Source organism: Ictidomys tridecemlineatus, chromosome 5, assembly GCF_052094955.1.
Source record: "Ictidomys tridecemlineatus isolate mIctTri1 chromosome 5, mIctTri1.hap1, whole genome shotgun sequence".
In the NCBI taxonomy this organism is placed as follows: domain Eukaryota; kingdom Metazoa; phylum Chordata; class Mammalia; order Rodentia; family Sciuridae; genus Ictidomys; species Ictidomys tridecemlineatus.
In genome coordinates, this window is record NC_135481.1 from 172,196,415 (window position 1) to 172,220,246 (window position 23,832).

The window sequence follows — 23,832 nt, forward strand, 5'->3', positions numbered from 1 at the left end:
ACTCACATATCAGGCTCAAACACACTATTGTATTACACAAAAACAGAAGCATCATCATCAAACAAGCCATTTCCAACTTTGATTCATGGTTAAACTACATTTTATGATAAACAGTCATAAAATTGAGTTTGTATAAAACTCAAGAAGGTTTTAATAAAAGATTCATCTGTTTGATAGTTATCATCACAGTACAAATGATTGACATCTAGCAAATGCCTATTCCATTCCAAACCATGCGCCAGGAGAACTCCAGGAATGCCAAGATGAGGAGAGCTGGGGCCAGGCAGCCACAGACAAGGTAATGCCCAGGGCTGCCTCTGCTCTCTGGGGGGAAAACTTCAAGAAGCTAGTCTATCACTACCAAACGCTCTCACCATAAGATCTTACATATTGCTAAAAAAATTTAAATAACTGCTCTATAAAAGATAGCACTTGGACCAATCCCTAGTGTCTAAATTCTATCAACTCTTCCTTCACAATATCTCAAAAATGTTGCTTTCTTATTTTTCCTAATTCAAGTTAAATTACTCTCATCATTACAACAGAAATTTTAAAAGCCAAAGGTATCCTAACATAATGCAAGTATTAAAGGCTTCAATAGTTATAGGGTCTATGTGACTTTGAATTTTAAAAGTAGAAACAGTAGTAATAATAGCAGAAACAGAATGAGAAAAACTAATGACATGAGTAGGCTGTTTAACTTCTTAAACATCTTTAAAGCTCAATGTAAGAAACAGGTAGGTAGAATGGCCACTCAGAATCTCCTTTATTGGACAGAATTTCTCCAGAGCAGATTTATGATGAGTTCTGGTAGCTGGCCCAGGCGATTTTAAGCAATGAAGAAAAACACATTGCAGTCTTCAAAATATCCAAAGACTACAGACTGGCCTTATATTAAGATCCACAACCTCTCTCCATTTCTATTCCCTACCTTACCTCTCACCTAAAGGGCTCTCTCTATTTTTTTCCAAAACTTTCTTTACTGTTCAGATACAGCTACTTGAAACTCAACAACCTAAGTACCAAAAAGAATTACATAAGACCTAACACAGTAACATGCATGGAGCTTTTGTTGCCCCTCACATCCCAATACCACAAAACATAGAATGTCCCTGTGTGCTAACACCACCAGATCAGCGAACATGGCATTTGAAGCAATTTACAGTCACATCGAATATTTTAACCCTTAATCAGGAAATTTGTACTCTGTGAAAAACTAATGGAATGAGGGAATTCTGCAAATAATATTAGTCCATTTTCACTTCTACATATTTTATTTCACTTCCATCTCAAGCACAAAAGAAAAAAAGCAAGCACTTCTCCAATTACCTGTTGTGTAAGACTGCAGAATGGCCAAATCTGTTGACATCATGGTGGAGATTAGGTCTGGGAAGCACTGACCAGCGGTCACAAGCTAGAAGCAAGAAAAACACATTTCAGAGAGGACTGCCATTCATAATCAACAGAAACTGACAGTTTTCAAGGAGACTGTAGAGCTGGGGCTGTAGCTCAGTGGTAGAGCGCTTACCTCGCACATGTGAGGCACTGGGTTCAATCCTCAGCACCACATAAAAATAAATTAACAAAGATATTGTGTTCATCTACAATTAAAAAAAATTTTAAAAAGGAGAAAAAGACTGTAACACACACACAGCCTTGTAAAACATACCAGTCAACTCTATTAGTCATGCTATGATTGCTGGTAATAACCAGCAGCAGTGGAGCAGTAGTGTACAAAAGATGGGCACAGGGGCACAAGACAGCAGCTCAGGAGGCTTATTCAAAGCCAGCCTCAGCAACTTACCAAGGCCCTAAGAAACTTACCAAGACCCTGACTCAAAATATAAAAAGTGCTAGGCATGGCTCACTAATTAAGTGCCCCTGGGATCAATCCCCAGTACCCAAAACAAGATGGGTCATATGGCAATTAGCATCTAACAGCCATGACATACAGGTCTTTCACCCTGCTATCCTTTTGATTGTACCCACAAGAATGTTTCTTCTTCTTCTTCTTTTTCTTTTTCTTTTTTTTTTTTGGTAGTACCAGGGATCAAACACAGGAGGGCCTTATGCACAATGGGCAAGTGTTCTACCACTGAACCACACCCTACCCCAAGCCAAGATAATTTTTAACTTAAAGAAAATTTATTTTCTACAAAGCTGATGTAAGTAAAACGTGAGTTCCACAATTATGTTCCACTCTTCTCTATATTGATTCGCCCAAACTTAGTAGCTACAATGGAAAAATGTAGGTGAAAGTTAAAATTTTTTGAATTTAAATTCATCTAATATTTTAAGTCTTTTTCTAGATCCCCTGGATCTAGAAAAGCTTCCTTTGACCTAACCTATGCTAATAACTTCTCTTCTGAATGGATAAGAGCAGGTGCTCCTGCACCATACCACCCATATGCTCACTGCTTCACCCTCTGAGACCTACCTAAGCAGAGCTTGACCATTACCTACATAGCCTTCTCTCATCCAGCCTCTACCCCATCTTCTTCAGCGTGAAGTTCAAAGGCCACAACTGCCCCCAGCTTTCTGCCTACCTTGCTTCCTTCCCCAAAACCAGTATGGCAGGATCTCTTCTTCTTCTCCCCTCCCAAAGTCCCTTCTCTGACTCAACAACATAAAACTTTTCTCCTTTGAGTCTCCACATTCATTTTGGTTTTCACCACAACATTTAAATATACTCAAAATATCCCATCTTCCTCTGACTCTCTCTTTTTCTTTCTCTAATGCCTCTCCTAGATTTATCTCCTTCTGAGGCACTCAACTTGCCCTTTTCCTTCTCTTCAGTGAAAGTTTTTAAATAAAAGTCAATGTTCAACATGTATGCACTTCACCCCATGTTATTTCCCAGCTTCCTATAATCTATGTTACTCCTCTATGACTAGAGGGTAATAATAACTCTTGCTAAATCTGAAGGACTTTCAGGACCTTATTTTACTTAACTATTCTAGAGGCATTAACCGATTCTTCTGAGATCATCCTTCTCGCCTATTTTCCTCCTACTTCCATAACACTATTCACAATCTTCACTCTCTTTTGGACTTCTCTATCCATCTGCCCTGTGGCTGTTTTTCATTACAGAAGTTCACACCTCCTGAAGCTTCCTACCAGCTCTCTGAGTTTTTCTCTCTCAGATATCCTCAATTGGATATGGTCCAACATTTCCTTCACTCTCTTCTTCTCAGATTGTACTCCTCCATGTTGATTCCCAATCTTGGCAATAGGTAATGGTCCACATCACACCTGGGATTAAGGATGCTTTCACTTCTTTCAAAACACATCCCATCAAACCTCAAAGTTCCTGGTAGCTATCAAAGTATGTCTATATCTTTACTCTCAGAGCCACATCTACCACCTTAGTTCAAACCTTCACCAAGACTTCAGCAAGTCTCCTAAATGCCAACATGCCCCTTTCCAAATACTACAAAATGCCACTAATGCGATATTCCTAAGATATACATACAATTCCATCACTTCCTCTGAAACATGCTTCAAAAATCCCACATTCCTCAACATAACATAACAGGCTACTTAAGATCTGAAGGTCCTAGGCTGATAGCTGTTTACTTTTCTAGTCTCTTTTGGGGTCACTGCTACCTTTGGTATGATGAACAGGATAGTAATAACTCACAGGCTCTAAATATGTGCCTTGGTCACTTCCTGTCTCTGTGTCACTACATATGGACTTCCTCTGTTTGGGAAGTACTAATAGTACGTGACTGATTCCCAGTGTTCCTCAGGACCTACAAGAAGGCCTTCCCTGCTGTTGCCCTTACCAGGACTTAGGAATACTTTGTTATGCTCAAATATATTGCTTTCAGTGGAAAAAAAAATCTTGAATTGCAACTATATAGTCTGCTCATTTCTCTGTCTCCTCCACTTTTACTCTAAGGGCTATAACTTATTCATTTGATCATCCCCAATGCAGAAGTTCAGGAGCTAGCACATAAATGTCTGCTGAAAGTGAACTGTAGATTTATGTGTATACAATAAAGACAGACAGTATAATGGTAGTTGCAAAGGATAGAGGGAAGGTGGAAATGTTGCCAAATGGATAGTTTCAGATTTATAAGACGAAGACAGTTATGGAGATGAACTGTAGTGCTAAATGCATAGCATTATGATTATATTTAATTCTACCAACTATACACTTTTTTAAAATAATTTTATTTATTTATTTTTCTGTGGTGCTGAGGATCAAAACCAGTGCCTCACAGATTCTAGGTGAATACTTCCACTGAGCCACAACCCCAGCCCCAAATACACTTTTAAATATTAAGATAGTAGATTTTATGTTTTGTGTATTTTACCACAATTAAAAAAAATTTTTTTTAATGAACATCTAATATTTATACACAACACTGGTATTACTTATGAATGAGGAAATACTGCCCTCTGGTGGTCAAGTATGTTATCACACCAAGAATACATGTGAGACTTGTTTTACAAGAAATAAAATAAAGCTAATCTTAACCCAGTGCTGGTAGTTACAAAATAACACTACTATGTAAAGCATTTCTAACAAAGAAGAGACTAGTTATCTCAAATCATCTTCAAAAATAAAAAAGAGTGACTTCTAAAAGAACTGAAAGTAGAGTAATGCTTCTGAATAAATATATAACTTTAGTCAAATAAATACAAAACTACCATTTGGACCTCTTTCAAGTGGCCTGACCATTTGAACTAGTGATGTTTTCAGTTTCTTTTAAAATGCTGCTTATATTAAAAAAAAAAAAAAAACACTTCTGAAGAGAAAAATGGCTCTGGGAAACTTACCAATGTCATAAGCCATGAAGTCTGAAGAGAAGCATTTGGCACCATGGCTCATGGATGTGTCATTGTGTGTATTTCCTCCAAACACCAGCATGGTTCCACTCACTATCACAGCTGTGTGCAAGTAACGGAAAAATCGGCTGTCCTTAAGAATGGTCCTTTGAGTTTATTTAAAAATAATAAATATAAGGTTAGTTTTTAAGAATAGTTATTTATCTGCTAATGCAAACATAACCATTTTATTAGCTTCAAACCCAAATGTGTAAATACTTGCAGAATTTTCCTTGTACTTAGTAACTCTCTCAACAAACATGTAAAACTTTAAAAACTTATAAGAATTTTGGCAAAAGATATTAAGATCCTTAAAACGTTAATACCCCATGGTACTACAACTCCACTTTCTGGGCAGAAATCATGAAACAGAGAGAGACCTATGCAAAATACTTATAAGACAAAAGCTAGAAACCAAAACTTCCAATCACACAGGCTCAGTATACTCAGATGAAAAAGTATTATAAAGTCACTAAAAATGATGATTTTTATTCCAAAATGTAAATACATTTTCATGGGCACGGTCTCAAATATGTGAGGAAATACAAAAAGAAGAAAAACATTGCTTTAAAATTACATGATTTCATAACTCAGGCTAGCTTTACAGTTGTTAAAATTAGAGTACTTTTTATAAGCTGGTCTCTGGTTCAGAGTGAAGCGAGCTCTATCAATTAGATATCAGCATCCTATTTGATTTTATTGGAATGACACCAGTAGCCGACCCCAAGGGTGACACATGGATCATCAAGATAAAGTTCAAAACTGAATATATCTTACTGGAGGTACAGCTCAGTAGTAGAGCACTTGCCTCCCATGCGTGGGTTCCATCTCAAACATCACCACCAGAAAAAGAGAATATAGTTTATTTAATTATAAATGTTTATACAAACTCAACTATGTAGTTCACTCCTTAGGATTCTGAAGGGAAAAAATTTTATTGTAGCATTCAGTGTATGAAAACTGGAAATCAATGCCCTAAAACCAAGCAGTTTCATATTACAAAATAGGATAATATAACAAAATAAACATCAGCTAATTTATTACCCTATGCTTTTTCCTAATTTCTTTATATACAATGCTAAACAGAATTACCTGCCCAGTCTGAAACCAAAAAAAAATCAGCAAATATATTTTTCCAACAATTGCCTCTATAGAATTCACACTTTTAAGCAAAAGCTCAAGAAAAAGCACCCACCACATCTGGGTGTCCACATCGTATCTGTAGAGGTCATCTGCAAGCCGGTATTTATTGGCACTGAAAGCCTTGTAACCGCCGTGAACATACAGGGCTTTGGTCCTGTGATCATAAACACTACTGTGGCCATAACCCCCTTGCACAAGGGCACCCTGGGTTTGCAAAATACTCCAGGTGTTCCTCTCTGGAAAGGGAAAAACAGTCAAAAGCATGCAGGTTCCCCTTCTCTAAAATGTAATTTCAAAATATTGCACAGATGGAGAAGAGATTTCAAGAGGGTTGATACATATAATTTTATCTTTCTGACTAAAAAAAAAAAATCCACTTAAAACTTGTAACAAAGCCATATGGCCAATTCCAATCTGTTACATGTTTTGATGTTCTAACACTCTATATAGGAAAACAATTTCATTAAATTTAACAAGTGAGAATTTAATTCACTATGGCCTTTAAGTGACCAATATAGAGGTGTATATTATGGGCCAACTTTATCAAAATGTCAATTATGGCTGATACTCCCACTAAACAATAATAGATAAAGTAAAAGTTAACCAAAGGAAAGATTATATATTAACGGAAATTCACACTCCATTAAACCAATCACTAAAGGGCGATTCAAGTTCTCTTCCATAGTATTTATAGTTCTGAACTATTTTTATTGATTTTTAACAACCAAAGTATTCAGTGCCTTCTTTGGCTCCTTGCATTGACATTAGCACATACACACTACAAAGGGGCATCAATAGCCTAAATTTTACTGGTTATACCCGTGTAATCTGTGTTTCAAGATGAAGAACTGGATCTAGGTTAGCTTGAATATTATTTAACATCCTAACAATAAAGGGAGAGGTTTTTAAGTTGATGTTTAAAACATGTCTATTAGAAAAAAATATACCTACCCAAGTCATATTCCTGTACATTGCTTATATATCCATAGAGTGGGCAGTGACCAAAGATAACCAGCATGACCACCCGGCCACTCTTCAGTGTTACAATGTGTGCAGAGTGTCCAACCACTGCATACTGCTCCTTTGCCTTTGGGGTCAACAATACCCATGATTCGTTATGAATATGAAACACTCTCAACTCATTGGTCACATTGCCTGTTGAATCAATTTTTCCTCCATACATGTAAATATTATCCTAGAGGAAAAAACATAAACAGGATTTAAAAAAACATTAAAAATTCAAATCTGAGGGGCTGGGATATGGCTCAAGTGGTAATGCACTCGCCTGGCATGCACGGGGCGCTGGGTTCAATCCTCAGCACCACATTAAAATCAAAAAAATAAAGATGTTTTATCCACCAAAAATGAAAAAATAAATATTAAAAAATTCTCTCTCTCTCTAAAAAAAAAAAATTCAAATCTGAGAACAAAAAATAACCAGTTCAAAAATCTCAATATTGTTCTCAGCTTAAAAAGTATTAATGGGCCATTCCATGAATAATTAGGAAGAGGATGCAAAAAGGAACAAAAATAAGCAAATCATATTTTATGTCTCTAAAACTTTGTCATTTTCTTGGGCTTGCTTATATGAGATCTTTTACATAATAAAATAACTTGAAAAAATAAAGTTGCTTCATCCTAACACATACCTCCAAAAATGGGAGGTGAAAATTATTATTTAGTTGCTTGACAATTTTTGGATAAACCTGGAATGGCATAAATGCTAATCAATACTTTTTAATCTACAGTTCTAACCACTTGGCATCACAATCAATAATATCTCAGTATGGTTAGATCCATTAAAATCTCTTGGGTTCAAGAAGTTGCAGCTTCAATTCCACTTACAACTTAGCCAATCAAATAACTCCCACCACCAAAAGAAAGTCTGCCCCAATTAAAAAAAAAACATTCAATAGCTTTTCAACTGTATAATACATAAATTAACTGAGGAAGAGTCGAGTTTCATGCTTAGTACAGAGTGTGGGTATTTTTACCTGATATAAAGCCAAAGAATGACCATATCTAACAACCACATTGTTCACAGAATGGTTTAGTGGAAGCCATTCTCTAGAAGCAAGGTCATACCTACAAAACAAACAGATCAAATTTTTATCCAAATGACAAAACAGAATATCTTGTACTCTTTTATTTGTAACAATCCAGTTTTGAGATGTTCATTAAATCAAGGACACAGGGAGGCGCCTGTTACCCTGGCAAACACTACTGACACCTGAGCCCACTAGGTATCTGAAAATTCAGGAAGGGATGGTGGACTACGTAGCACTGGGACAAGAAGGAAATAAAAGTCTAGTGGAAGCTTCTAATGCCTCTTCTGAAAATCTCTTCTGTAGTCTAAATCACTTGAAGATTGCATCATACTAAAGGGACTTCAACTTAATTTATTACAATAACTTTTCCTTCAATCCATCATAAAAAACTGAAGATAAATAAAAGGAAATTACTAGAAAATTTCCCTTTTCTTTCATCTAATTGATTTTAGTCATACTTTTAAGGAAGGCTGAATATATTATAGCATTTCAATTATACTATAAATTTACATACTGATCTTCTGAAATACAAACATGCCAAAATGAAAATAATTTAATACTCTTGCCATACAATTTATACGTACCCTTGCATTACTGAATAATCATATTCAACATCTTAACATATTTAATTTTGAGTATTTTGTTTGTTTTCGAGAAAAATATCACTGAGTTGCTATTATAAATCATACACATTCATTATGAAGAAAACAGCTAAAAGTTTAAAACACAACCCCACATTCTATTACCTAGAAATAAATATTATTAAAGTGAGTAAACAACATTCCAGTTATCTTTCTATGCACATAAACAGGGGGAAAAAGATTAACAAAAAAAATTTTATATATAGGGATAAATCCTTAGATGATACTTTTAAAATGTTGATTTTTTTTTTTTTGCACAGCGGGAGGCAACATTGTGTGAGATGGGGGTGGTACTGGGAAGTGAATCCAGGATCATTCTACTAATAAGCTACATCCACAGCCTCCCCTTTTTTTTTTTTAATATTTTTAGTTGTAGATGGACACAATACTTTTGTTTATTTAGTTGTTGTTGTTTTTAACGTGATGCTGGGAATCAAACCCAGAGGCTCATGCGTGCTAAGCAAGCGCTCTACCACCGTGCCACAAACCCAGCCCCATCCACAACCCATTTTAAAATTTTACTTTGAAACAGGATCTTGCTAACTTGCCCAGGCTAGTCTCAAACTTGTTACCCTCCTGCCTCAGCCTCCAAAGTAGCTGGGATTACAGGTATGTGGCACCCACACACACCTAAAAGTATTAATTTTAACTTTTCTAGAATTAACAGCCAAAAAAAAAAAAAACAAAGGTCTTGTTGTACTTTAAGTAAATGTTTCTTTTCTCTGAGAGTATACCTGGATAATCCAACTTTTTAAAAAATTATCAAAAACATTCCTTTTTTTAAAAAAAAAATACCTTTATTTTGTTTACTTATTTTTTTTAATGTGGTGCTGAGGCTCTAACACAGTGACTTACACATGCTAGGCAAGTGCTCTACCACTGAGCCAAAACCCCAGCCCCTCAAAAACATTCTTAAAAGAAAATGTTAGAAAAATTCTATCATAACATCATAGCAAAAACAGCTGTCTATCAATTAAAAATGAATGAATTAATTAATTAATTAATTAATAATATCCATATAACCAAATAAACTCAAGCAATATATAGCAACATAAATCTCAAAGAATGTTAAGCTAAATAAAGGACAAAAATGCAGAATATTGTTTTTAGTTTCTCCCCCAGTACTAGGAATTGAACTCAGAAGCACTTGATCACTGAGCTAACACTCCTAGGTCTTTTTTATCCATGTTTTTAAAAATCAGTATGTTATAGTTGTACCTATCAATGGGTATCTTGTTGCATATTCATACATGCACACAATGTAACAATATAATTTGGCCAGTATCACTCCCCAGCACTTCTTTCCTTCCTCCCCATCTCCCACCCCCTTTGTTCCTTTCTTCTACTGAAGTCCCTTTGATTTTCATGAGATTGCTCCCATCTTTCTTGTCCTTTTCCTCTTAGCTTCTGCTTAAGAGTGAAAATATACCACCCTTGACCTTCTGAGTTTGACTTATTTCTCTTATCATGATAATGGTATCTAGTTCCATCCATTTCTCTGCAAATGACATAATTTCATTCTTCTCTATGGCTGATTAAAACTCCATTGTGTATATATCCCACATTTTCTTTATCCATTCTTCTGTTGATGGACACCTAGGCTGGTTCCATAGTCTGGCTATCATGAATTGTGCTGCTATAAAAATGGGTATGCACATATCACTGTAGTGTAATTACTGTAATTCTTTAATAAAAATACTGAGGAGTGTATAACTGCGTTATTTGGTGGTTCCACGACTACTCTTTTGAGGAATCTATAGATTTCCATAGTGGCAGTACTAATTTACAATCCCACCAACAGTATAATGTTTCTTCTCCCCCACATCCTTTCCAGCCTTTTATTCTTGATGACTGCCATTCTGACTGGTGTAAAATGAAATCTCAGTGTAGTTTTGATTTACATTCTCTAATTACTAATAATGTTGAACATTTCTTTATATATTTGTTGGCCATTTGTATTTCTTCTTTTGAGCAATGTCTGTTTAATTCATTTTCCCATTTATTAATTGTATTATTTTTGGTAAAGCTTTTAAAGTTTTTTCATATACTTTAGAGATACTTATCCAGCAAAGATTTTCCCTATTCTGTACATTCTCATTACACTCCTAATTGTTTCCTTTGCTGTGCAGCTTTTTAATTTGATGCTATCCCATTATTAACTCCTGGCATTATTTCCTGAGCTTTATGGGTATTGAGAAGTCATTGCCTATGCCTATGTGTTGGAGTGTTGACCCTATGTTTTCTTGTAGAAGTTGTATAGTTTCTGGTCTAACTCCCAGGTCTTTGATTCATTGTGAGCTGATTTTTATGCAAGGTGAAAGATAAGGTCTAGTTTCATTCTTCTATATATGGATAACCAGTTTACCCAACACCATTGGTTAAAAAGGCTGTCTTTTCTCCAATGTATCTGTTTGGCACTTTTGTCAAGAAATGACTACAGATGTGTGGGTTTGTCTCTGTGTCTGTTTGTATGCCAGTACCATGCAGTTTTTGTTACTATAGCTCTGTAGTACAATTTGAAGACAGATACTCTGATGACTCCAGCATTGCTTTTTTGCCTTAAAATTGTTTTGGCAATTCTGGGTCTTTTTTCCTTCCAAATAAAATTTTAGGACTGTTTTTTCTAGCTCTGTGAAGAATGCCATTGGTATTTTGATGAGGATTGCACTGAATCAGTATACTGCTTGTGGTAGTATAGTCCCAGGCCTTTTATTATTTCAAAACAGTGTCTCACAAAAGTTGCTGAGGCTGGCCTCAAACTTACAATTCTTCTGCTTCAGCCTCCTGAGTAGCTGGAATTACACCTTTGCACCATCATACCCAGCCAAAATGTTGTTTTTTTATGAAGTCTACAACCAGAAAATATAATAATACAACTTTTTTATTGGGGGGGGGGTGGTACCAGGGATTAAATTCAGGGGCACTTGACCACTGAGCCACATCTCCAGCCCTATTTTGTATTTTATTTAGAGACAGGGTCTCACTGAGTTGCTTGGAGCCTCACTAAGTTGCTGAGGATGGCTGTGAACTTAAGTCCTCCTGCCTCAGTCTCCCAAGCTGCTGAGATTACAGACATATGCCACTGTGCCTGGTTTTCAACATATTTTTAAGAAATGCAGGTGAACAACTGAAACCAAAATCAGGACACTACCTCTGGTACTTGAGAAGAACATACCAGAGTCCTCAATTGTATTCACAATGTTTTATTTCCCAGTATAGGTACTAAATGCATTAGTATTCATTATATTTTATCTAAACTTTTCCTTTTCTCTAAAATATTTTATACAAGATCTGAAGCAAATATAACAACATGGTGACATCTATTAAATGCAAACAACATATAAATTAGCATTGGCTATTTACTTTATATATTTTTGGAATAGTCCGTTTTTAAAAATACATGAAAATTATTTAAGCTTTAGTGTTATTTAATCATTATCCATTAAGTAGCTAATTATTTAGTTTTATTAATTATTTTATTAAATAATGTGTTTGCTCAAGTTTTAAATGTTTACACAATTTACTTTTGGGCACTCTACTAGCTTCCTGCTTTGAAAGCTGAAAATCTTAGCATTAACATTTCTAATCCCATTTCTTCTCCCTATTTTTGTTATATTGACACTACATGTTCATAACATTCACATTCCATTCTATAATCCCATAGATATTTACTACAGAATCTGCGTCTGAGCTCAGGCAATCTTCTCGCAGTCATTCTACCATGACTTCTCCTTGAGCTCTTTAATACTTAATTGGCTGATTTCACAACCAAGTAGTATTTTGTAAAAGCAGCACTCATCAGGGCTGGGATTGTAGCTCAGCGGTAGAGTGCTTGTCTAGCACATGCGAGGTACTGGGTTTGATCCTCAGCACCACATAAAAATAAGTAAATAAAATCAAGGTATTATGTCCAACTACTTCTAAAATAAATGAATGAATGAATGAATGAATGTTTTTAAAAAGCAGCTCTCATATGCACTTCTTCACCTATTTGCATGCTAGCCTTACAAGTGAATGACATGTTAGCTGGGTATAATATTTGATGTCCTGTCCTTCCTTTCTTCCAGAAAATTGCAGGTGGCTGCTCCCTTCAACATGGCTGAGTTTAAACATTGCCATGGAGGTATCTAAGGCCAACTTGATTTTATCCCTATTATATGATTTGTTTTTCTGTGTTAAAGTCATCATTCTCATTTTCTGTCTCTTTCTTCCTCTTCTTGTCTGTCTGTATCAGATCTTCCTCTTTCTCTCCATCCCTAACCCACCCCCTGTGCCTTTTTTAAAACACAAGACTGTACTTTGTCAAAGTAGAAATAACTTAAATCTATTCAGGAAAATGTTTTTGTGAAATTCATTGAATACCACTATAAAATTTTTGTAGAATTCTGGCTATGGAAGGTGTTTCATATAAACACATATACATTAAGTGTGAGTATAAGAGAAGAAATTTTTAAAAAGGAAGCAAAGAATTAAGTCTCTAGGTGTTCCAATTCACGAATCTTTCAAGTGTCACAGAGGGTGCTAATCTGTACCTTAATATGTTTTGTTCCTCCTTAAGTTGTCAGTCCAAGAGCTGACAGGTGCTGGCAGATAACCACAATCTGGCATAGGTGAATTCCCAAAAGATCCTTACATAATAGGCTGTCAATTTTTTTCCACAACACAGGCAAATACAAGACAAGAACAATATTGATAAAATATATGAAATTCTAAAGACCACATAAATTATTCTGGGAGCCAAGCCTAAGACAACTGAATATTAAATAACTAGTTCTAAGATACAAACAAGCAGATAAGTAAGACAAACTTCAGCAATTCATATATAAGTGTCTTTCACAGAACAGCCATCCCCTCACAAGCCCCTGCATTGTCTGGCAACCCAATGACCATCATGCCACAGTACACTGGTAACCCAATAGCAGCATCTGGGCTCCCCAAAGACCAATGCAAAGGCACTGCAGAGATAGGACATGGCCCCAGGATCAATAGACAGTAAAGAATGACCTAACAACATTTTCTTCCTAAAGTTCAATAAAATGATCAAATCAGATCTTCTCATTGAGAAACTAGAAAATTTTCCTGAAAAAAGTTTATACTACTTCAATCCATTTATTCTGTTTATTAGGCTCTTTTCTTCAGTGACAATTATGTTTATAGTGGATCACTTCCTGTCTCACCTATGTTTTTACTTTTCTTTAATTTTTCAATCTTTTCATCTGTATTCACTGAAATTATCTCATTAATCTGTCAGTGATTTGATTTCATTTCAGGTTTCGCTGGATCTAATTTATTTCTACTTCATTCAGTCTGTTTTTATTTTCTTGTCTCTCACCTTACTTTTCTGAATTCAAATTCTAACTTAAGTTGATCTGTAGAACAAGCATTTGAAAGTAATCTTCTTGAAGTAACTTTTTTTACATGATGGGTTCTTGTCAGAATTTATATGCTACATTCAATAATCCTCTTCACTGTTTTACATCATAGAATATTTGTATTAGCTATAATGCTGCTTCTTTCATCTTGTTTGTCCTTCAACATACCTTTCCAGACATTTTATTGACAAAGTATGGGTGGCTTCTTGTTTCTGTTTCCTAGACAAGTTTACTGGATTGCCATCCTACTTATCATGAAGCCTGGTACTTTATGTTCCATCCACTTCTCTGAAATCTCAGTAAATGTTTGGGCTTGGATGAAAGGGTGTAGACTGTCAGAATAAAATATTCTTCTCTTCTTTGAGAGATTGTTCAAAAGTCCTACTCTAGGGTGAAAGTCTTATCACTATTGAAATGCCCTAACATCTGGGCAGCCAGCCACTTGTGGTCAATTTTCCCACTTTTCACTTGATCCTTAGCAACTAGTATCCTGCTCTTCAACTAAAAGAGATAATAATAATAATAATAATAATAATAATAATAATAATACCACCCACTCAATTTACTATTTTTTAGATTTGAGGCTACTGGGGACAATTCTCAGAATCTTCCCAGGGTGATTCCTGTGAGGTACAGAAGCATTCACACTAAAGGTACGCTGAGTCTGTTTTAAAGTTCACTGAATGAGGTGATAGTCTTTTCCTTATTTGGCTACATGTTGCTCCATTCTTCTCTTTTAAACTTTTTGTTAAGGATCTCTTTTTGTTCAAGGGAAAGCAATTGAGTAATGAAATTTTAACTGGAAATCTGAACCAAGATTAGAGGCCAAGACCACTGATTTTGCAAAAGGACCACAGAGTGACATAAAATAGGAACTGCTTTTGAATAAAACTTAAAATTTTAGATTAAAAAGCTTGTGGAAGAAATAGAGAGTAAGCCCAAATCCTGAAATACTTTACTTATTTGAGAGTATAAATGACTATAAAATTTATAATTGAAGTTGCAGAAAATTTCCTTTTAAAAGGAATCACTATATTTACTTTCATGAAAACTAGTAAAATATTATTTGAAACCATACTAGTATTTATAGGAAATAAATGAAGCTGTAAAAATCATGTTTTGATCAAACACAAGCAGAAAAATAATGTTACAATCTAAAAGACAAATATGGCTCATGAATACACCAAATAAAAGAAACATTAATATGGCCAGGAATAAACATTTGAGAAGGAAAAAAAATTTTTAATTACTCCCCCATGAGTTTGATTAATACTTATTTGAGCACCTTCTACAAGCTAAGCCCTGAGATGAGTAAGCAAGGACCTCAGAGAACTAAAAGGGGAAAAAAAGGCAGAAAATGAGAGTACACAATAATGAGCATAGACATAATTAAAAATAATCAATATTGTCATAAAGGAAATGAAAACTACAAAAAAGAAACACCGAAAGAATGTGTCTGAACTGATGATCACGGAAGATCTCAATGTGGGACAATTAAACTGAGAAAGAAAGGGTGAGAAGAAAGCAGCCCTGATGAATAATTGGAGGAAGACTCTAGACAGAGGAAACAGTAAATCAAAGTATCATGAAGTAAGGATGCACATGATGAGTTTGGGTGGAGGGGAAAAAAGAAGAAGGAGGCTTGTGGAGCAGTAGAGAGAATAAAGGCAGGAGAGGAAAAAAGCTGTGCCTGCGAAGGTTAACTGTGGTCAGATCACATGACACTATTAAATTTAATGGGAAGGCACCAGTGGATTTTAAAAAGGGGAATAATGATGATTTATACTTTTAAAATATCACCTAATTCATCTATAGAAAACAGATTAAAAGGAAGAAATGGAAACAAAAATTTAATAGCAATCTACTGCTGAGGACTAGATAGAAAATAATGTCAGCCTGGACATAAAAGAGAACAAATATGGCTAGGCACAGTAACACATGCCTATAATCCCAGTGGTTCAGGAGGCTGTGGCAGGTGGATCACGAATTCAAAGCCAGCCTCAGCAACAGCAATTCAGTGAGAACCTATCTCTAAATAAAATACAAAACAGGGCTGGGGATGTGGCTCAGTGGTTGAGTGCCCCTGAGTTCATTCCCTAGTACCCCCCCCCCGCCAAAAAAAAGAAAAAATTTATCAGGCACTGTGACACACACCTGTAATCCCAGTGGCTCAGGAGGCTGAGACAGGAGGATCACAAGTTCAAAGCCAGCCTCATCAATTTAGCAAGGCCCTAAGCAATTCAGTGAGACCCTGCTTCTAAATAAAATACAAAAAAGGGATGGCAATGTGGCTCAGTGGTTAAGTGCCCCCAAGTTCAATCCCTGGTATCAAAAAATAATAATAATAAATATGCCAGGCATAGTGATTCATGCTTGTAATCCCAAAGGCTGAGGAGGATGAGTCAGGAGGATTACAAATTCAAAGCCAGCCTCAACAATTTAGAGAGGCCCTAAGCAACTCAGAGAGACACTGTCTCAAAATAAAAAATAAAGAGGCAGGGGTTGTATAGCTAGAGCACTTGAATAGCACATGTGAGGCACTGGGTTCAATCTTCAGCACTAGATAGATAGATAGATAGATAGATAGATAGATAGATAGATAAATGTATTGTGCTCACCTACAAATATATATATATATATATATATGAATGATTAAACTAAAAAATAAAAAAGGTCTGGGGATATGGCTCAGGGGTTAAGTACCCTAGGTTTAATCTCTGGTAATAAAATATAGATGACAGAGTTGATGAAACTTAAGAAGAGTTTATGGTACAAGAAGGTGAAGTAGAGAGCATCAAAGCAACTCCCCGATTTCTTGCTGCAAGAGAGGGGAATGATGTCAGATGCAAGGATAAAACACATAAATGGTAACATATACAGCTTATAAATATCTAACATGAAAGTGGAAGGGACAATCATTTTCACAAGTTTAACTTTACCCTTCCTTTTCATGGTGGCAACACTAGAAGTTAGACTTGGAGAATATTTTAAAAGCAGCACTAACAAGATTTGTTGACATTATGTGGCAAGCATACACACGGGTTTATCCCCCTGGGATCCCTGCTTCCTGGTGTTTACATCCAGCTATATAATCACCTCCCTTGCACAGTGAGCAGAATCACTGAATTGCTTCTAACCAAACCATATGGAAAATATGATAGGATGTCATTTCTGTGATCCACCTGGCTAGCAGACTCAGACAAGACCCTTTTGTGTCCTGATGAAAGAATAAGAAGCCATATCAGTTAGGTCCAAGTGACGAGAAATTGAAGGTAGCTTCTAGGAATTGAGGGCAGCTTCTAGATGACAGTCAACAGGAAGTTGTGACCCTCAGCCTTACAACCATTTGAAACTCATTCTGGCAGCAACCTGAAGAAGCTTAGAAGTGAATCCTCCTTCTTTAGATGAGTATGTAGGCCAGCTGACACCTTAAATGCACAGAACCAGACTTCAGACCAATGGAAATTGTCAGATAAGAAAACTGAGCTATTTCAAGCTGTTAAATTTATGTTTTGTTGGGCAGGGGTACTAGGAGATTTGACCCCGTGGCATTTTACCACTAAGCAATATCCCCAGCCATTCATATTTTTTATTTGGAAACAGGGTCTCATTAAGTTGCTTAGGCCCTCACGAAAGTGCTGAGGCTGACCTCAAACTTGTGATCCTCCTATCTCAGCCTTCCAAGTCACTGGGATTACAGGCATGCTAGTTTATGATAATTTGTTATGCAGCAAGAAAACAATATGTGTCAATATGCTGTGGGAAAGAACAAGAAGTCAAGAATAAGGCAAGGATTTCTGGATGAAGTGAACAGAAGGCTGAAGTACTCGTTAACTGAGACAGGGATATGGGGGTGGGGGGGAAGCAGGCTAGCCAGAAAGATCACTTGGGATATGTTGCATTTTCAGTTCCTATTACATAATAGATTGAGGTGTCAAGAGTTTAAGATATGGATTCAGGTGAAAAGTCTAAGCTGCAGCTATAAATTTGGAAGTCACAAGCATAAAGGCCAAGTTATCACATGAGATCACCAAGAGAGTGAATACATAGCCACAGGCAGAACAAGGGCTGTGCCCTGGGGTGTACCAGCATTCCGAAAACAGTCAGATGAAGAGGAACCAGCTCAAGAGTCTGTAAAGGAATAAGTAATTAGAAAAAAAAAATCAAGAGATTGTAGTCAAAATACTGGTTCGAGATCTAACAAGACAAAGACTAAGAATGGGCAATCAAAACTTCAGCTACAGGATCACACCAATCACATTCTGAGTGCTTAATAACCACACATAGCTGCAATATGACAGCAAATATACAACATTTCCATCAGGCTCCAAACTTCTATTGACCACCATTGATCTAGAAAAACAGAACAGAAAGAATAAATCTGTACAGATATAGTTGAAGGGAAAATGTGGTGGTGGGAGTTTGGGCAAATCCTTTTCTGAAGATCTCTATTTTTCAAATCAGAAACAAAGCCAAGCCATTAGCTCGGAAAATAGGAGAAAAAGGCTATGGAGATTTGAAACGTGAAAAGGAGGTATGACAGTAGAACAGAAGACTAGAAGAGGAAGAGGGAGAGTCAATAGATTTATGGACCCTTCTGAGGGTCAAAGATGGTTGGAGGCAGGGTACTCAAAGAAAAATCTGGAAAGAATAGAGAGTATCTCAGGTCCGGTTCCCTGCAAGCAGAGAAATGGGATTCTTGGGCAAGTGACTCATCAAGGGAATGCTCTCTGGATAAACAAGTCAGGAGTGAGATACTCAAGATACAGTGGAAAAAAAAGCGAGGCAGATATGCTCTCAGCTGAGATCTGATTTTAGCATCATCTCAAGGGAACCACTGGAGCAGGAATGACACCACAGTCTTCCCAAGTAGAAGCAGGGTCTGGCTCTTGAACATCCATGTCAATCAGTCATTGGCTGGGACTATGTTGACTACAATCCCAGTTTGCTCAGGACTGAGGAGTTTCCTGGGATGCAAGGTTTTTCAATGCTATACCTCGGAGAGTCCCAGGTGACCTGGAATGATCAGTCACTCTACTAGGGTCTGTACCAGCTACAGGGCATAGCCTTCCAGGTATTTCTGGGTAAGACGGCTCCAATCTACTAGGTCCATTCTTCAGAGAAGGAGGCAGCTGTGAGCTGACAAAAAACTTTCATCACAGCTGGTGACTGGGTGCACCAGTCAAGTAAGGGTATTGGAACGTGGGCACCAACAGTGTCTATCACAGAAGAGAGTGGCTGGAATGTAGAATACTTAGAATTGCAATCATGTGGAAGGGCTGCAGTTACTGATAAAGACACAGTTTAGGAGGTCCCCACACTAAAGATGTGCTTGAGGAAGAGTGGCCTGCAGAGACAGGATTACCCCTGAATAACTATGGAGCTTTCTCTGGGTTGTCTGGCAAAGGGAACAGAGACTGATCACTATATTTCCCCGAGCGGGGAAGGGGGAACTCTGTATGATCAATCTCCTGAAAGATCTCTAAGTGCTATTTGCACTATTCCCAGTGCAGACAACTCTACTGAAGAAATACACATGAAATTGCTTTAAATCTGTTAAAAAAAAAAAAACCAACTAAAATAAGAGGAGATTTTATATTCATATTTAGGAAATGTGTTCTAGGCAATGTGTTCTAGGCAAAGAAAGTATTTTGTGTCTATGGTATGGAAAAAGAAAAGAATCTGGTGGGACAATAACCTCACCTGACAATGGCAGGGCTCTGGTCAGAAATTAAAGGGTTTGAGTTAACACAGCAACCATGGAAACAGAGATTGACCAGTTTTACTGAGAGACACTTTGAAAGTGTACCTGTTGGTCTTGACCTAGTACTCAAAGGGGAGAGGAAATTAATGGAAAACTTCAGGATTTTAGCTTGACTAAGCAGCTGGGTGACAAGAGATATCATTAATATCAGGAATAAGAGCAAGAAAACATCCAAGGTAATTCAGAATATTCATTTTGGAGTTTTAGCATGAGTAGTAGGGAAAGTGATGGTCTTTCAGAAAGAACGTTTTTTGGGGAGCTGGGATTGTGGCTCAGTGGTAGAGCACTTGCCTAGCACATGGGAGGCCCTGGGTTCGATCCTCAGCACCACATAAAAATAAATAAAGATATTTTTTTTAAAAAAGAAAGAAAGAAAGAGCTTGTTTTCTATAAAAATGTATGCTTTTTTTTTAACCAAGAAAAACATTTAAAGAAAACAGGAAATATGCTTTCAAATAGTGTTAAGGGGAGTATATTAAACAGGTGTGATGCAAGTTCCATCTAATATTCAGATTTGGGGGTAAGGAGATCATCTTTTTGGTATAAGATGCTAAAAGTAACTCAGAAAAGAATCCCACTCCTGCTGGGGTTGTGGCTCAGTGGTAGAGAACTTGCCTTGCATGAGTGAGGCCCTGGGTTCAGTCCCTAGCACCACATAAAAAAACAAAATAAAAATAAAGATATTGTGATCATCTACAACTAAAAAAAATATATATTAAAAGAAAAAAAGAACCCCACTCCTCAACCTACCATTCCTCATTTTACACAGAGGAAACAATCTCAGAGACTGACAGTTGCTCAACTAGGTGGAATAAATTTCCTGTTAACAACAAGAGAAAAAATAGCGGCAATAGTTCAGTGTATTTTCCACATACCCTTTCACAAATTTTTGGTGAGTTATTCTTCTAAGTTGCAAAAGGTTATTTCACTACAATACTTTTATTAGTAATTAAATTTAATTAAAAAGACTCAAGAGAAGGAAAAAAATTGATTACATTTTCCAGCATATTTGCTCTTTTCATTCTATTCTGTTCCTGAGGTTTTGAGACTCCTTTTTTCATTTCATTTCTGTTTAGAGACCTTCCTTTATCATTGTTATGGGAAAAGTCTACTGGAAACAAATTACATTTTCCTTCATTTTACCCTGTCTTTTGATTTCCTCTTATTTCTTTTGTCCCATGTTTGTTTCTCATGTCTTAGTGTCCAGGACTTTAAACTGTACTTACTGTAAAAACAGGAAAGTAACCTTCATTTCTTTATGATTAAAAACAAAAATCCCTCTTTTCATATTCTATTTCTAAAGCATTTATAAACCCTGTGTCCTTCAAGTTTGTCTTCAATTCTGAAATTATTTTGGAATCTAAAATTCTTAACTTCTAAACAATATTTTTCAATTTAAAAAATAAAATTCTTTTTTTCCCCCAGAGGTGTAGCAGGCCAGTGGATTTTATTTTTTATTTTTTTTGAGAGAGAGAGAGAGAGAGAGAGAGAATTTTAACATTTATTTTTTAGTTTTCGGCAGACACAACATCTTTGTTGGTATGTGGTACTGAGGATCGAACTCAGGCCCCACGCATGCCAGGCGGGCACGCTACCACTTGAGCCACATCCCCAGTCCCTAAAAAATAAAATTCTTAACTTCCAGACAGGCATGACAGTGACTGCCTATAATCCTCCCAGCAATTTCTGGGGCTGAAGGAGGAGGACTGCAAGTTAGAATCAATCTCACCAACTTAGTGAGACCTTGTGTCAAAATTTCAAAAATAAATAAATAAAATTTAAAAAATAAAGATCTCAGAATGTACTAAAAAAAGAAAAAAAAAGCAAACAAACAAACAAACAATCAAATTTCTGAATTTTTCTAGTTCTGATTAGATTGTTCTTGCATATTATATACTTAGCTTGTTTTAGAATACTGTATTGTAATTTTCATCAGTTTTATATTATTCTATACTTAATGAAGGGGCTTATTTTATTCCATACTCTCTTTTTTCTGAAAAGAACTTTCCATGATATTTAACCTTGATATTTTTAAATAAAATTGCTTCTTCCTGGAGCTGCGGTTGTAGCTCAGTGGTAGAGAGCTTACCTCGTATAGGTGAGGCACTGAGTTCTATCATCAGCATTACAAAAAATAAACAAAACAAAGATATTATGTCCATCTAGAACTAAAAAATTTTTTTAAAAAAACTGCTTCTCCCTGTGTTTTCACAGGGTAGCTTCAGGATAGTTCTAACTTCTCAGCTCTTCAGCTCACTCTTTGCTGTTGCAATGGAATGTTCTCACAGATGGCAGTTCCCATGTTGAGAACACCTCACTCTGTTCCCTTCTCACTGAACCTTCTCTCACTTAGTCTCCACTATCCCTGTCCTGTTCATTATGAATTCTATTCTCAGCATTTCTCCTCAGTATGGACTTGCTCCTGCAAAGAAATTGTGGCTGGGCAGTTAAAGAAAGATAGAAACTTTGGCTGGTTCACTTTGAGAATAAATACAGCACAAACTGCTCCAGACCCTTCAAATTCTACTATGGATCCCTTGAGCTTACTCAGCTACTAGAATATACAACATCCTCCAGTCCCAGCTGTGGCTCTCAACATGGTTTGCTAAGCCCATGAGTGAGTACCTTACAGCCATTCTGGCTGCTTCGGGCCTCCCACTGCTGCTCTTCTGTGCTACTCACTCCTGCACAGAAGGTGACCCATGCAGGGCTTATAGCCATCAACAGTTCTGCCCCACACAGTTGAGAGTAAACCTTCAGATAAAATTTTCTTACAGATGTTGCTCATTTGTCTGGTTTTTGTTTGTTTGTTTGTTTGTTTATTTCACAGTACTAGGCACCCTACCACTGAGGTATATTCCCAGGCTCTTGTTTTTTCATTTTGAATCAGGGTCTCACAAAGCTGGCCATGCTGGCCTTAAACTTTAAAACCTCCTTCCAGGCACTCAGGTGTTTATTTTGCTATCCTATTTGTTCTGGACTAGTGACTGTATTTCATAGAATTCAGAAACTATGCCACGAGTCCCATATTTCTATCTTGAAAAATAGATGCTGATGTTTTACAATCTTCATTAACACAAAAGGCCTAAAATAAACTTTCACATCACAAAATCACAATGAGTAAGTATTTACAAATTTCTTCCAAAAGTAAGTCTCCCTACAACTATTAATTCAATTAACACATAAAATACTCCCCTGTTTATATAGCCTACTATAAACAAATAAAGTAAAATACCAGAAAAAGTATCTCAAAATGATAAATTAGCACATGGCTTAAAAATGAATTCTTTGGGGCTGGGGCTGGGGCTATAACTAGTGGCATAGTGCTTGCCTAGGATGTGTGAGGAACTGGGTTTGATCCTTAGCACCACATAAAAATAAACAAATAAAATGAAGGCATTCTGTCCATCTACAACTACTAAAAAAGTTTTTTTTTTTTTGCTAAGAATAAGATTAATGAACAATGTATTGTGGTGCTCAATTTCAAAGATTCAGTATATCTGAAAAGGCTTGGAAGATTTTTTAGTAACAGGACTGATGATTTCTTTTCCTTTAGCTTATTTATGCTTAATTGGAAAAATGAAAAACTAAACTTCTTACAAAAAATTTTAAAATAACTTACGCTAGAACCATGCTGTAATCTGAGTGGTTGAACATATATCCTCCAACAATCCACATTATGTTTCCATTGACCACAGCTTTATGAGATGCTCTGGGCAGCTTTAAGTTTGAATATTCTTCTCGAGTCCAAAATGACTGGTTAGCTGGCACAGGAACTGAACATCCAGGGCCTAATAAAACATAATAAATTAGCTTCACTAAATGCACCTGGAAAGTTTACTGCACTTCATTTTAAACATATAAATGCAAAATTTTTCTAAAGAATATTTAGTCTCTAATTTAGCATCTGTATTTCAAACAAATTTCTTTGTGGTTTTAATTCACTCACAGTATTGATCCCAAGAATCCCTAATAAAATTCAAAATCATATACTTTCTAATAATGACTTGACCATATTTCAGTATCAAAAG

At 36.3% G+C, this 23,832-nt stretch overlaps 1 protein-coding gene across 1 annotated transcript in view; it reads right to left on the reverse strand.

The window, feature by feature from the left end:
* LOC101964358 (attractin) overlaps window positions 1-23,832 on the reverse strand; it is a 140,471-nt gene that overhangs the window by 69,327 nt on the left and 47,312 nt on the right. Inside the window, exons 6-11 of the mRNA XM_005320520.5 lie at window positions 23,424-23,592; window positions 7,971-8,061; window positions 6,928-7,171; window positions 6,029-6,212; window positions 4,786-4,940; window positions 1,330-1,414 (exon numbers count right to left, since the gene is read on the reverse strand). Of these exons, the coding sequence (XP_005320577.2) occupies window positions 1,330-1,414; window positions 4,786-4,940; window positions 6,029-6,212; window positions 6,928-7,171; window positions 7,971-8,061; window positions 23,424-23,592 (928 nt within the window). The remainder of the gene's footprint in view (window positions 1-1,329; window positions 1,415-4,785; window positions 4,941-6,028; window positions 6,213-6,927; window positions 7,172-7,970; window positions 8,062-23,423; window positions 23,593-23,832) is intronic.